The sequence below is a fragment of the Alligator sinensis genome, unplaced genomic scaffold (assembly GCF_000455745.1).
Source record: "Alligator sinensis unplaced genomic scaffold, ASM45574v1 scaffold424_1, whole genome shotgun sequence".
Classification (NCBI taxonomy): Eukaryota; Metazoa; Chordata; order Crocodylia; family Alligatoridae; genus Alligator; species Alligator sinensis.
This window is the reverse complement of record NW_005842113.1, coordinates 1,232,844-1,247,703: the sequence shown is the minus strand read 5'-3', so window position 1 is coordinate 1,247,703 and position 14,860 is coordinate 1,232,844. Positions and strand designations below refer to the sequence as shown.

Genomic DNA, 14,860 nt, shown 5'->3' with positions numbered 1-14,860 from the left:
CTGAGAAATTACAAAATATATATATGTTTCTGTAAGCTTTTTTTCCCCAATTTCTTAGTTGTTCTAATAAAAGATATCTCTGAGCCAAGAGTTCTAGATTTTTGCATTTCTTTTTGTCTCAGACCAACATGGCTACCAAATACATTCTTGTAACAAATGTTGCATTGTTCATTTGTGCAATGTAATCTTCAAAAATATTCTCTCTGGGAATGATACCACAGGGTAATATTTACCTCATTGTTTTTCAGGCACTGATAGGTATCTGTTTGGCTTACTGTCTCACAGAATAGAATTGACTTATTTTAGGGACATGCATAATGTTAATGTTCAGTGTTTGGCTGACCACCATTGTAAGCTGTCTTCAGTTGTTCCTATGTAGTTAGAATGAATGTTAGAATACTGCTAGGGAAGGATATATTTAAAAAAAATTAAATTGGAAATTGATGGTGCTAATAATATTAGTGTTCACTAGTGATGTCCATTAAAGCGGAGGCTGAATAGTAACCACACAGTACTGGCTAGGGGCCTGCTGGATGACAGACTGCTATGTCTGTGAACAGAAGATATAGATTGAGGTAGAAAACATGGAGAGAGCTCAATTCTTGAAACAGCTCACTGCTTTCTGTAGAAACACACAGATGGATAATTGTCCTTTGCACTCTTTTTCTCCATGTTGCTGTGATTGTATATGTGAAAATGTATTAGTGAGTTATGATGTTAGTGATGAATGACTAACTTTATGTATGAGAGAGGCAAGCATTTTTGTGGGTGATATTTTTTATTGGAGCAGCTTGTATGCTTTTGAATACAGCACATTCTTCTTTTGCTCTTTACTATGTGTCCTATTCTACAGCAATAGAAAATCAGCCAAAGCTTTGCCTGCTGCTTGCATTTATCACCACATTATCATCCTGTATCAAATTTTGAAATCATGTAAAACTAGTGTAGTGAGCCTATAATTCAACTGTGCCCTTTTTCCTGACAAATTAACTGTAAAGTAATAGACTTGTGCAATTGCAGAGGTATCAAACAGCATTTTTTGGTATGTAACCCAAATTCTAGAAAGTAATAGGTACAGCTAGGCAAGCAGGCTTCAAGATGGGTTCCTTGCAAACTCATTGAATACAAGTTCTATTTATGGTAGTAAGTCTTGTTTATTTGTATATCAGAATAGTTCATGGAATGTTAGAGAGTAATTAAGAATGAACTTACATATTCTTCTGTTACAGAGGTTGCCTCTCTTCCCCCAATGGCCTCCAACTTCTATGGCCCAGAAGATTTAGAAGTCAGTTCTACATCACAGGTAATTGGAACTTAATCTGCTGAGATCTTGACATTTTTCACATAGTTCACTTGTACTATACTCAGATCACAGTTCTTAAAGAATATAGACATTTAAAAGTCAAGGAGGGCTCTATTCTGACATTTGGCATTATCTCTTTTAAGTCTCTGAGGGCACATCTACACATGCATTTGATCCAAGATCAGTTTACTTGCAAGTAAAGTACTTGAGAGTAAACATTCCCAGGCAGGCATCTCCCCCTCTGGTGCCACCGTGGGGAGCTCCAGGCTCTGGCTGCAGTTGCAGCTGCCAGCAGCAGGCAGCCCTCTTGAAAAGGCAGCCCTGCTTTCTGCTCCCTGGCCAGCCACTTCCCTGGCCAGGAGCAGCATGCACAGTGCAGGGGCAACATGTGGCAGCTGTCTTCTTGTTGCTTCTGCTGCTCCATGGCAAGGAGACCACCATGACACCTTCATGCATGTGAGTGCTGGTGGGGTGGGCAGTGCCCATGATGCCCATGTGTTTCAGAATGCCAACCTGCCAGGCCTAATGCAGAGCAGGTGCTTCGTGTCAGGGCCAGGAGCTGTGCCTGGAACTCCTAGTCTGTCTGGTCCTGCACCTCCATGCACTGGTTTTGTGTGTCCTTGTGTGCAATGTCCAGCAGCCACCAGGCCTGTGTGTCCTCCAGCTGGTCACTCAATGCTATCACAAGCTGGGCCTGGAAGACAGTATAGTCCTGGATCTGCCTCTGGTGGATCTGGTGCATCTGCAGGGCCCTGGCTGTGGGCAGCAGGGACACTGAACCCTCATCCTGGCCTCCAAGTGTGGCCTTTCCCCTGCATGTAGTTGCAAGACTTGCAGAGTCATGAGAAAGAAGCTGTTTGTGAGAGTTTGCAACATTTCTCAGATAAGATGCTCTGTACTGAAGGTGTGCGCAGCCTCTGGTCTCAGATGGGGGGCCGGGCACACAAAGGTGCCCAGGGACTATGGTACATCAGCCAGGCAGGGCCAGGCCCAGGCAGCTTCTGGCTGAACCTCCATCCCTGCTCACTTCCCTGAGGCAAGTGGGCTGCTTGGTGCTGGCTGCAGGCAGCCTGCCTCCCTGTCCCATTCTCAGGCTGGGACAGGCCAGGCTCCTGGCAGCACCTGCTGCTGCATCTTCAGACTTTGTCCTCCCACTCCCTCTGCACACACAGGATAGTCGCTTTTCTGTGCTGCCACCAAGCCCATGGTACCAGGGCTCGGGGCGGGGGAGGGGCATGGGGATCTGGGATGACTGGGATGAGGAGCTGTCTGCATCCCTGCCCTCCCTGCATGGGGCCTCTCTGGAAAGGTACCTTGGTGCCAGGCCCCGCCCTCCCCCCTGCACAGGTGCTGCACCCTGAATGTGTCCCTGCTGCGCATGCCATGGGTGGTGCATGAGGAGCTGTTTGCATGGACTGAGGCTGCACAGAGTGTAGCACCACTACACCCTGCTGCTTCTGATTGCCACGGTGTCCTGTGTACCTGGCATGGGACCCTGAGCTTTGATGGTATGGAGGGAAAGCCTGGGCTGCCCTGCAACATCTTCCACCACCTGGAGGGCTAACTGTGGCTGCACTACATGTCCCTGTCACTGACAGCCAAGGAAGACATCACCACTGGCATTGATGCATTCCTCAGTGTGTGAGAGGCCCATGCTCACCTAGCTGCAGGGGCATGGGCTGCTCAATAATGTTTTGCACTGTATCCCACCTCAGGGAAACCTGGGGCCAGTGTGGGGATGGGAAGCAGGGGCTGATGGGAGGGCCCTCCCCCTAGTGTGAGGATTACCACAAGGTTGGGGCTGGCATGGGTGGCATCTCCACTCAGACCTGTCTGGCAGTGACAGCGTGCAGCTCTGGGTGGTGTCCTTGGACACAGGATGCAGCATGTGGGTTCCTGCCTAGGGGCCCCACCTGGGGAAGAGTTGGCATTGCTGGTGGCTGTTGCAGACATGGCCGGCCACGCCTTATGGCTGGAGCTGAGGCTGTGGAGCTGTCATAGCAGGTGCTGGCCTGGGCTCCCTGAGTTGCTGGTGGTGGGTGCAGCCAGGGAGCTTGGTGGAACAGGCTGCTGGAGGCCTGAGGGGTCTTCCCCCAGTTCCACATCACTGCAGTGCCAGGCCAGGGTTGGGACTCGGGCAGGCTGCCTGTGTTGCTGTAGACAACATGGCTGTGTCCTGGGTCCCAGGGATATGAGTATCAATGTCAGTTGCCACATAAAGGGCATGAACTTGCACGCACTTCCCAGTTTATAATTGCGGCCATCACAGTGGCCCACTGTGCTCACAAGGCCTTGACCTTTATGCAGCAACTGACAGTGATACTGGTTGTGCCCAGACTCCTGCATCTGGCATGACAGCCCCTCATAGACATGTGTGTTTGAACACCTGCCTCACAGAAACTGACACTGAACCTCCACCTCACCTTACAACACCATGAGGTCACCAGTCTCCTCCCTGGGTGGTGGACATGGGCATGGGTAAAGACGATGCCAACTGGGGACCCTGCATTGGCTTTCTGGGCCTCCATGCAGATATGCTGCCAGGCCTGGGCAGCTGCCTGCTGTGCCCAGTGGAGGAGCATGGTATGGGACTGGTAGCTGTACAGCAAGGCAATTCTCCACAGCACCTGCAGGCTCTGGGCAGTCTACTGGCCCTAGAGCTGGCCCCAGTGGCCAGGAGCTGCCTGCAGCTGGGCCTGGGTTCTGACAGGCCTGGCAGGGACGTGCAGCACCCTGCAGGCCTGGACAGCAGGGGCCTGGAAGCTGCTCAGCACTGCAATGTCACATAGCAGTGCTGGGGCGCAGGCAGGATGGCACAACTGGCCTGCGGCCTGCCCAGGGGGACACAGGTGCCTGGATTGGCTTCAGGATCTCTGGATGTGTGCCTCAGGGCTCAAAGTGCCTGCAGGCTTTTATAGGCCTGAGGCTGGGGCTGCCATAGAACTGTCCCAGCCCTAGGGCAGGAGAGGCTTCCTGCTCCAAGGCCCTGGGACTAGCCTCAGGCCAGACCCCTAGTGGCAGGACTCCATGAGCAATTTTGCTCCTGTTTGGTATCTACACATAAGTTAGTGCACAGTAACTAATTGCAAGTAAAATTGCTACCTTATTTTGCAGGTAGAAAATTTACATGCAAGTAGTGTCATCTACTGCATAGTAAGCATGTACATGTGTAGACATGTGCAGTTACTGAGCAGTAAACTATGCTACTGTGCAGTAAAATGTCTCATGTAGACGTACCCTGTAAGTCTTCTGGTTTTCAGGACAATATACAGGGTGCTTGTGTTAGCATCTTGGATGCGAATTCATTTTTGAAAAAGCTAATATTTGGTCAATGAAAGTGAAAGGGTGAAATTACACTTTCTTCCTTGCCTGGGCAGAAATTGCATAAGCTCCAGGCTCCTTATCCTATTTTCCTTCACTCTCCTTCATACTCCCCTACCCTGAAAAGCATTCAGAAATTGACAGACAAGTTTCTTTGGGAAGATGTGATATCTTTTATTAGACCAACTAAATAGTTGGAAAAAATGTTCTTTTCAAGCTTTCAGGCACAAGCCCTGATGCCCTTATCCCTGAAGACGGGTGTCTGTGCCTAAAAGCTTGCAAAGAACATTTTTTCAACTATTTAGTTGCCCTAATAAGAGATATCACATCTACCCAAAGAACCTTGTCTACCTACATCCTTAGACCAGCCTGGCTACAACCAACAACTCTAAATTCAGAAATTGAGAGACCGATCCTTGGTTCTGGTGGATCAATAGGGACATAAGTCTGCTCTAATAAGGCAGTAGATTATTCCATCAGCATGGCATGTACCTTTGCAGGTAAGGAGCTGATACAACTGTAGGCCCTTTGCTTCTCATCTTTTCTAGAATTAAGGAAAGACTAGTTCAGTAGTTGCTGCATGAACATTTCTGTTGTAACTTTTGAACTAACTCTTGGGTTCAGCTTTTCAAGAATTCACTTCTATTATAGTCTATAATAAATCATAGAATGTATTATATACAATGTGAGGGTTTTCTCTGCTGTCAGTTTCCCCACATTGGTTATACAGCATTCTGTGCACTATTTGGGAGGTCCTTCCTGCTCATAAGATGTTGTAGTTTGGTTGCACTCTGTGTGTATTGGGGTGGATCGAACCCACTTTAAACTTGGTGGGAACATATCTATCAATGGTAAGATGCTCTGGATCTGGCTCTTAATTTGTAAAGTGTTTGGAGATGAAGCAAGACATGTAAATGTCAAATATTATAGGTCATGTGATTGGAACCTGCAGAAATATGGTGGCTGATTATTGCCTCTTCTCCTAGAAAAATGTCTTGCTGAACTGGAGTGTTAGTATGATAGAGGGAAGAGACATTATCAACAGCTTTCAGTCACATAGAAAGGAAGCAGGAGAATATTTTATAGCAGAAAAGCAAGGCAGACATCTGCATCTTGACTATGTTTAGCTGAGATTTCCTCTGTGCCTTCAGAGGTCCAGCATCAATAAACACTGGAACTTAATTACTTTCACAGTTTTGATCTCAGACTATAAAAATTTTCTTTTGATTTTAAGCTGAAAACAATAGGTATCAAAAGACATCATCAGAATGACATTGAATGAATGCAGGAAGAACAAAACTGCCTGAGAAACAATGTCAATCAGTTCCTTAATGACCTATCCTCTAAAGCACTGGATTATATACTATATTGCAGTTCCACAGCTAGTGTAGGGAGTTAAAAAGGTAGCTTCCACACAAGGTGTTTCCATAGGATCATAGAGCAGAAGGGCTGGAAGAGACCTCACAAGGTCATCTAGTATAGCCCCCTGCTCAAGGCAAGATCACCCCTGACTAAACCATCCCAGCCGTGTGTCTCCAACCTGCTCTTGAAAATTTCCAGGGATGGAGATTCCAGAATTTCTTTAGGTGGCTTGTTCCAATACTTGACCACTCGTACTCAGAAAGCTCCCCCTAATTTCTAACCTACATTTTCTATGCTATATCTTGAGTCCATTGCTCCAAGTCCTGTTCCTTATGGCCACAGAGAAAAATCCATCTCCATCATCTCCATAGTTACCCTTCAGGTATTTAAAACTGTAATAAAATCCTCCACCCCCAATCTTCTCTTTGCCAGACTAAATGGGCATTAGTACACATGCTTGCACTGAGAAAATGGCGGTGGTGCATGCTTTTGAGCTAAAACACCTTGAAGGTGTTTTAGTTCAAAAGAGTACCACCACCATTTTTGTGTGCTGATACACATTTTGCCACCTATACAGCTGCATGCAATGCAGTACAGTGATTGCCAGCTCACGTGTGGAGTAGATTCGATTAACTGTGGGATGCATTGCGGGACAAAAATGCATGTGTATAAATGCCCAGTAACTTCAGTTTTTCAGTCTGTCCTCATAAGCTATGCTTTCCAGGCTTCTAATCCTTTTTATTGCTTGGCTGGTCACTTTCCAACTTGTCTACATCCTTTTTGAAGTGTGGGGCCCAGAACTGGACATAGTACTTTAGAGGAGGCAACACCTAGAGTAACTAGCCAGTCATTCCCCAATCTGTATTTGTGCATGCAATTGTTCTGTCCTAAGGGAAGGACTTAGTACTTGTCCACGTTGACTTTCATCTGGTTATTTGAAGACCATTTTTCTAGTCTATCCAGGTCATTCTGGATCCTAGTCTTACCCTCAAGTGTCTACAAGTCCATACAACTTAGTGTTACCCTCAAGTCCGTGGTGACCATGGTTGTTAACTCAAGACAATTTCTTTTAGTGAAAATCTGAAGACTTTTTACTAATAATCAAACATTTTTATTGACCTTTTTTACTGATAAATGTTTTATAAAAAGTAAATGTAACCCTTCTGCCAGGTGCTGGACAAGGGCTGGGTTCAAATTTAGGTTTTAATACCAAGCATGGTAAAAAAATGTGGTTGTCAGTAAGATGCTTTCAGATTATCAGGAAAAAAATAATGTGTAGCTTGGCAACCCTGCTTGACTGTAGCAATGGTTTTGTACGATGCAGCTCCTATCCCAGGGGTCTCCCACTCACCCCCCATACCCTGTTCTCCCCAATTGTACCCTGCACAATACTGCTGTCCTAGGCCATCTCCTAGTCTTACCCCTGTGGCTCTGACCCACCCATCCTAGCACAGTCCCCCCGTAACAGGGGCGCCTGTTTGGGGTCCATCTATTGGTGGTCCCGCTCACCTGTTCTGGACCAACCACCTGCCTTCTCGCCTGCCATGCCTTGTTGTTAATTGATTAATAGATGTAATTAAGTGAGAGGCTGCCCATTTCCTGCCCTGATGCCAGGAGGCACTATCTGCAGCTCCGTTCCTCCCCTACACCTCAGCCCAAGCCTCGCAGATGGAACTGACATTGTTTGGTCTAGGCGTTATTATAATTTGGCTCCCTGGTCCTCCCTGGGCTCTCCATAGCTCTGTCTCTCTCTGCGTCTTCACTGGTGCTCGGGCTCTCCGCAGCCCTGTCTTGCACTGTGCCTTCCTTGGTGCTCAGGCTCTCCACAGCCCTGTCTTGCACTGCACCTCCACTGGTGCTCAGGCTCTCCACAGCCCTGTCTTGCTCTGTGCCTCACTGGCACCTGGGCTTTCCACAGCCCTGCAAAGTGCTGTGCCCTCTCTGGTGCCAGGGTCAGTGCACCCCAGAAGCTGCACCCTCTCTGGCACCGGGGTTCCCACGCTGCTGTGGGTCCCTGTGAAGCCTCCTCCTTCCCCTAATAGCCTCACCCAAGCCATCGGTCTTAAACATCAAACAAAACACAAGCCTCTGGGCTATAACATAAGTCCAAGCCACCCGGCTATAACATCATTCAAACCATACTGGGGAATACTTCATCTTTCAACTGTGTCAGGAGCTGCTCCTGCAGTCAGGCCTCTCTTCTTTGGTTGCTCTGGGAGAGCTCCTTCCCCCTTGGTTGCTGGCAGGGAACTGCCATCCTGGCCTCAGGCCTGGGATTTATATGTGAGCTAGGCACTGCCCCTTCCGGTCAGCTGACCGTTGGCAGGTGCAGGCCGCTAGCTCACTCTGGTTGCCCTGGTAACTAGCAGCTGGGGCTCCCCACTCACTGCTAGGGCTCTTCCCCTAGCAGTTTCCACTCCTTATAGGAGCCGGGCACCTAGTGCTCTGTGACACACCTCCCCACTTAAGACCCTCACTCACCCGACTGGGTCTTCACCTTTTCGGGTATCGCATCCATCCATCCTGGGCTTCTCTTGGCCTTTCTTCAGTCACCCGGCAACTCAGGAACAGGAGGCAGAGGTTTTCAGGTGCCTCCTACTCGCCTTTTCCCCAAGGGCGCACCATGTGGGATTTGCTGGGAGTTACCCTGCCATAGGAAGTCCCCCCATATTAGCCAGCCTTGGTAAGGTGCAACTTAGGCCCGTCTTTTCTCCTCTTCTACAGCCTTTAGATGATAGTGAGGATGGATCCGGGCATGGTGTATTCTTCCGACCAAGACTGCAGGCGCAGCACCGTAGTCATTGGGAGTCTGCCTCTCTGCTGCCCCTCTGTCCTCCACGTGCCGTTTGTAAGGTCTTGGCCTTCCTCTTCCTGTCACCTGACTGGCTGGCACGGCTTGAGCCTTAACCCCGACTTGACTGGCCGGCCGTGACTGGAAGGTTCTGGACTTAAAGGGGCCACCCTGCCTCTTAGTAACAGGGCTAGGGTTCCCTGCTGCCATTCTCAAGAGGAATAATCATCTGTGATCTATGAACCAGCTGAACTTGGGAATTCTGATTTCCTTGTAACAACAGTAATTCCACAGATTTGCATTTTCCCAAAGGATTTCTTGATAATCTATTGGACAGCATTTTTTTAGATTTAATTGTTACAGATATTGTTATTTTTCACTGGGAGTGTTATAGTGGTCCTTTAAGTTACTGTTTTTGGCATCTATCCTAAGGTAGATAGAGACTAGGGCTGTGTGAAATAGCACCATTTCGTTTTGATTTCCATTTTGCTGTTTCAAAGGGACAGTGTTTCATTTTGTCATTTTATTTAATTTCATTTCATTTCATAGCACTGTTTTGTTTTGTTTAACTGAAACTGTTTCACTGTTTCAATGCATTTCAATGTTTCGTCCATAGGCTATAATGGGGAATCTTGAAAATGTCTAAAATGTTGTCATTTCTTGCCTGATTCAGATGAAAACTGCAGGGATGGGCCCCCCTTGGGGGGGCATGAAGCCTGCCACATTTCAAAGAGATAGGTGCAGAGGTTTCTGGGAAACTGCACCTCAAGCTGTTCAAAGCAAAACTCCTGACATTTGCTGGCAGCGGCAGCCTCCTCTCATCCCACATACAGATCTTGGGGCTCAGACCCCCAGGAGAGTTTCAGGGCTGTGCTAGAGTTTTCCTGTGGGTTCAGGCCCCCAGATCTGCATGTGGGATGATGTCCCAGCTACCTGCAGAGGGTTTGGGGTTGAGAGTATGGTCGGGGGTAGAAAGGTGAGAAAGATTTACTGACTTAACAAAAACACAACTACGCATAGTAACAAGACAAACAATGACAGACAAAAGCAATCCACGTTGGCAACTTATCGGCAGTCCCCTCTGATGCCTGATACACAGCAAGTTTCTCTTTCCACAAAGTTCAGCGAAGTCAGGTGTCCCTGAACAGCACTGTCCAAAGGGGTACCGGGAAGGACCCTCGAATGCAGTCCTTGGGCTCCTCGAGGTCCACGGGCCCACGGATCCAGGCAACAGCTAACTAATCCTTTTCACAGAGCTGTATCTTTCTTTTGAATGGTTTCCAGATATTCCAGCCAATTTAAAGCTTCTGAATGGTTTTGATAACGTATGACCACTCAGATTTTATTTACTTCAGCTGTCCTTAGACTGACCAATAGCAGTACAAGCCTTGCATTCCTTTGATAAGGTAATTTTAACTATTCCAGAGGGCCTTACTACTTCAAGGCTTTGCTAAATTTACTAGGCCTTACTTTATACAAGGCCTCACTACATCTTAGACTTAAATTAGGCTTTTAGCAACAACATATAGCTTAATATCTAAACAAATACGGAAAAACACTTGGTCTAATCTTCATAGAGCCTTCAGCAAGCACCTTTATTACACAGGCACACTTTTTAGCTGTCACACTCCAACCCTTGCTTGCTGAAGCACTATGATGGCTACAATTAAAATGCTAAAGCCACATACGCTACATCAGGAAATGGGGAGGGACCTATAAATTTAACTTGCATAGCATGAACAGATTTAGAACAGTGATTAAAATACCATTTAGCTGTTGCCACTAGGACAATGCAGAATACTATGATGCTTAAGATGGTTAGCCACGTAGTTGAGGTGGCGCTTGGTGATACACGAATAGTACAAATTACATCATACCATTTACAAGGCTCGGGCACGTTGACAGCCAGACTGATGATTCGCCCACCCCCTTGAGCAAGGAGAACCAACTGAGTGCCTTGCCAAGCCTTTGCCTCAAGGCTTTGCAGCTTATTTTTCACTTTATTTCAGTTTTTTAACCGTGACATGTCTACATCTGATACCCATGAAGTGGGTATCGTAAAGTTGAGAGGTATAGTCTCAGTTGGAATTTCTGGCAATAGTACAGTTACTTAATTGCAGTAGAGCAACAGCTTCACTTTTAGCTGCTAAGCAGCACGAATTGCATAAAGTCCATTTTCATGTAGCAAACGACCTGGGCCTTTCCAACAAACATGTTGCTCTATTGTTACATATGACACATTAGGTAACTTATATGCAGGTCATGTTAGGTGGGCTGGGATTTTAACTTGTGACCTCCACCAGGGTGTGGAGTTATACATGGGTGGTGTCGGGGCTTCCCGTGGGGGAACGGCCAGAGATAGTAGTGAACACCCCATTTTTTCACAGATCACATTTATCCTTCCTTTTTTGGGAGCTTGGAACCATGCTTCACCTCTCAGAGAGCGAAAGAGCTCCCACTGTCGCTCATGGGGATGATGCTATATCAGGTTAATGAAATGGCATTGTCCTGGCAGAATTATAGCACTAATTTGCTTTAGGAACTTTACTGGTATAAAAGGATGGGGATAAGTGGTGGAGACTTGTGGATACAACCTCTTTCTGGTTGTATTGAAGTGGGTATCATTTCACCACACCTCTGTGTAGGTATGATTCACAAACCATGTAATAACTTTGTTCCAACCTATAATGTGCTCTCCTACCTGGTGGGTTTCACACTATCGTTGGAGAGTGTTGTCAGCCATAGGAATGGGAGGGGGCAGATTTTTTATAAATGCAGTGGCTCAAAAGGCTGAACAGATGCAGAATGCACTACTGGGGACACAAACTCAGGGGTGTTGAGCTCAACAGGGTTCCCCTGAGGAAGTATGTAACAACAAACTCTCAAACGAGCAGAGCTATAACAATTACCTCCCCTCCCACAGTTAGCCATTTCAGCCTTCAGGTAGGGAATGAACCCAAGATAATAACTGGTGCTACAGGTGCACTGACAGTTATTACCTTGCCAGTCAACTATTCTGTTTTTTCTACTCAGAGACCAGGACTTCACTTGTTCCGGGGTGGCGGGTTTCTTTTAGTATGGATACTGCAGCTGGATCACGTGAAGGCTATCTGAACGCATTTCCAGGGGATGCTCTTTAGGGTTAGGTCACTCTTTGAGGTCTTCAGGAGCAAGTTCATTAATCTGGGTTCAATATCTGGGTAATAAGAAGGATAGTAGACACGTCCTACCCAGGAAACACAATAAGGCATTAATAAAAAGAGTATATTCATAACAGTCCACCACTTCATGGTGCCAGTCAATTTAGACCGGTGACAGAGCAGGACTCGTCTTCAGTGGCAGGCTCAATTAGAAATGGTTATGGCTGCACTTGTGGACAGATCTAATCTGCAGGAACAAAACAACAAGGAGCTTGGCTCCCATTAGATAAATCTGACTTACATACCCACCATGTATTATGTATACCTTTTGCTAATAGTGTTCCCTCCCATTTATTTCCTTGAGGATGCTTTACTACTACCTGATCTCCTGCCTGGAGCTTTCCTGGGTCACCACCCCTAGGTCGCTCTACTGCCAGCTCACGGGGACCACCCAATCCAAAGACCTGTTGCATGGGGCTACCTCTGGGATGGGGTCGGTTATTGGTCCAATTGATAGGTTGATCCAGGTGCAAGTCCCAGTCTTTAAGAGCCGGGCCAGTGGCTACCCGCAAATTGCATTAGAGGATGCCATTGGCTCATTCTACTCATTTGTTAAACTGCGGATGGTATGGGATGTGATATGTCCATAACATGCTATGTTTTGCGGTCCAGTCATACACAAGATGATTGCAGAAGTGAGGGCCATTATCGCTCTGTAGTTTTATAGGTGGTGGATACACAGCTAGCAGAGTTTCCAGTGCTGCACAAGTGTCCTGGGCTGTAGCTCTTGTTGACACACGGGCGAATGTTATTCTTGTGGCAACTTTTACAGCTACAAACATGAAGCATCACAACATATCTTTGATATTAATGGATTCTAACTATGCAGGCTTATAACTCTGGATGCTTTCTGTTAAGGCTGGTAGTGATGGGATGGCAGCCATCAAGGGGTTAGTATTAGCATTCAAAGCTTAAAAATCAATAGTCATTTGCCACCCTCTAGTTGGCTTGCGCACTGGCCACACTGGATTGTTCTACGGAGAGTGGGTTCAAATAGTAGTTTCATCTTTTAACTACTGGCTTATAATACACTGAATAGGTTGGGTGGCCACAGGGGAGAGTTTGATACTGGGGTCTGTGTACTTCTTTCATGGGAGGCAGGATTAGTGGGATCATGCTACATTGAGTTACAGCTGTTATAGCCATTTCTTTTGTTTCTCGGTGAGGCACTGCACACCCAAACTGCCAGTTCTCTTGTTCAAGGGCAAACCACTGTCCTCTTAGTACATTAAGTTCTAGTAAGCTTGGTCCCCCTTTAAGTATTACCGTGGCCGCTGGTACCCTAGAGCCGTTAGGTAATGCGAAGGTTGCTCGGACTAGATGTCCTGGTCATGTGGTGCCTCTGACTCCAATTACTTGATAAGGGGTTCCTTTCTCCCCCTTCCAATCCGCAGAATCTAAAATACAAATCTGAGCGCCAGTGTTTAATAGCATATCAATTGACCTTTTACTTTTACCTAATTGAATTTGTACAGGTATCCGAATTAAGGGGCCAATATTAACTTTAGATACCGGTCCCCGGCTTGCTACTGCCCCCATTGTGGCTCCTTTCTTTGTGGGTTGGGCCGGCTGGACTCCCTAGGCCACACGATCAGGCGGGATAAAGGCTGGCGGCCCCGCAGGTGCCTGGGAAAATGTTGACAGTTCTGCCCTCAGGGCAGAGAATCCCTTCAGTGACTCTGCTGGTGGTGCTGATGGCTCTGCTTTTGGGTTTACTTTTTTGTTTGCTTTTTCACTGCCGTGTTTAGCTTACGGCCCTCGTAAAACATTGGTGGGCACTCAATCAATTTGCACTTTATTAAAACCGGCAGCTAACAAGTCTTTCTACAATTTTGCTTGCGGGGTCTTGGGCCCGCCTTCTCCAGCTTTCCCCAACAATTCAGGGGGATTGTGGGCTTTGTCTTTTGCTGAGGCCACCACCATGGCCTTAGCAGTTTTTGTTGACTTAGCCAGCCCTGGCTTCTGCAAAATGGGTAGAAGCTGCACTAATCGCCATATTGCATCTCTTACCGGGTGATCTACCGCCTCTGGCTTCAAGGCCAACAAGGCTGAGGTGCGCTCTGTTGGTGCTCATCGGCAAAACCTCCTCCACAGCGGTGCTATCACAACCTGGCATACAAGTCCAAACCACTGCATGAATTATTTCAGTTAATGCCAATTGATACATGCAGTGGAGAACCTCCTCTAAATTATTACATGCCGGAGGGGCAGGGCTAAGCTCTTTTTCCATATTACCATAGCTGGCTGCAGTGGCTTGGAGTGCAGCAGAAAACAAAGTAACATTTTCGTCACCTTCTGCAAACTGATTTAACTGGAGCTCGGGGCACAGAATGATTGGGCTTCTTTGGCCCTATTCATTGAAATTGCAGAAGCTTCTTCACTATACATTTGAACTAGCCAGTCTATCACTGGTTCTCCTGGCTTGGACTTATGTTGTTTCTGTATATTTCTTATTTCTGCCTGGGTAAATGAACGTAGCTCTGTTTGGGGATTCCCTCCTTGAGGCCCTGAATGGATTACTACCACAGGGAAGGCCTGGCTAGGTTTCTCCCTCTGGGCAGGGACATAGGGGGGTGGTTCAATATCAGGCTTGTCATCAGTCTCCCTCCTCTCCCTCTTCCCAGAGCTCAACTTCCGGTCTCTGCTCATAAAGACATTGTCTGATCTTGTGGAAGGTTGCCCCACAGTCTGTGCTAACTGCGCCCTCTTCTGGAGGGAAGTGGCCACATGCACGATCATGATTTTCCTCTCCCTCCTTTTTAAAGTCTCCAAGCAGCTCTGAGCGGCCCGTGCCACCTCACACACCACGTTGTTAGAATCTCTCACGTCTTCTAACTCTTTACTCAGCTGGGTGACCTTTTCCTGGAGCTGGGTGACTTCTTC

General features: G+C 47.2%; 1 protein-coding gene across 4 annotated transcripts in view; it reads left to right on the top strand.

Annotated features, from left to right (window-relative positions):
• IGSF5 (immunoglobulin superfamily member 5) overlaps window positions 1-14,860 on the top strand; it is an 84,286-nt gene that overhangs the window by 43,199 nt on the left and 26,227 nt on the right. For all 4 annotated transcript variants that reach the window (XR_003094304.1, XR_003094305.1, XM_014520400.2 and 1 more), the window contains exon 8: window positions 1,230-1,303. Coding sequence is in view for 2 of the 4 variants with exons in the window: in XM_014520400.2 (XP_014375886.1) it covers window positions 1,230-1,303 (74 nt within the window). In the remaining 2 variants the exon portion in view is untranslated. The remainder of the gene's footprint in view (window positions 1-1,229; window positions 1,304-14,860) is intronic.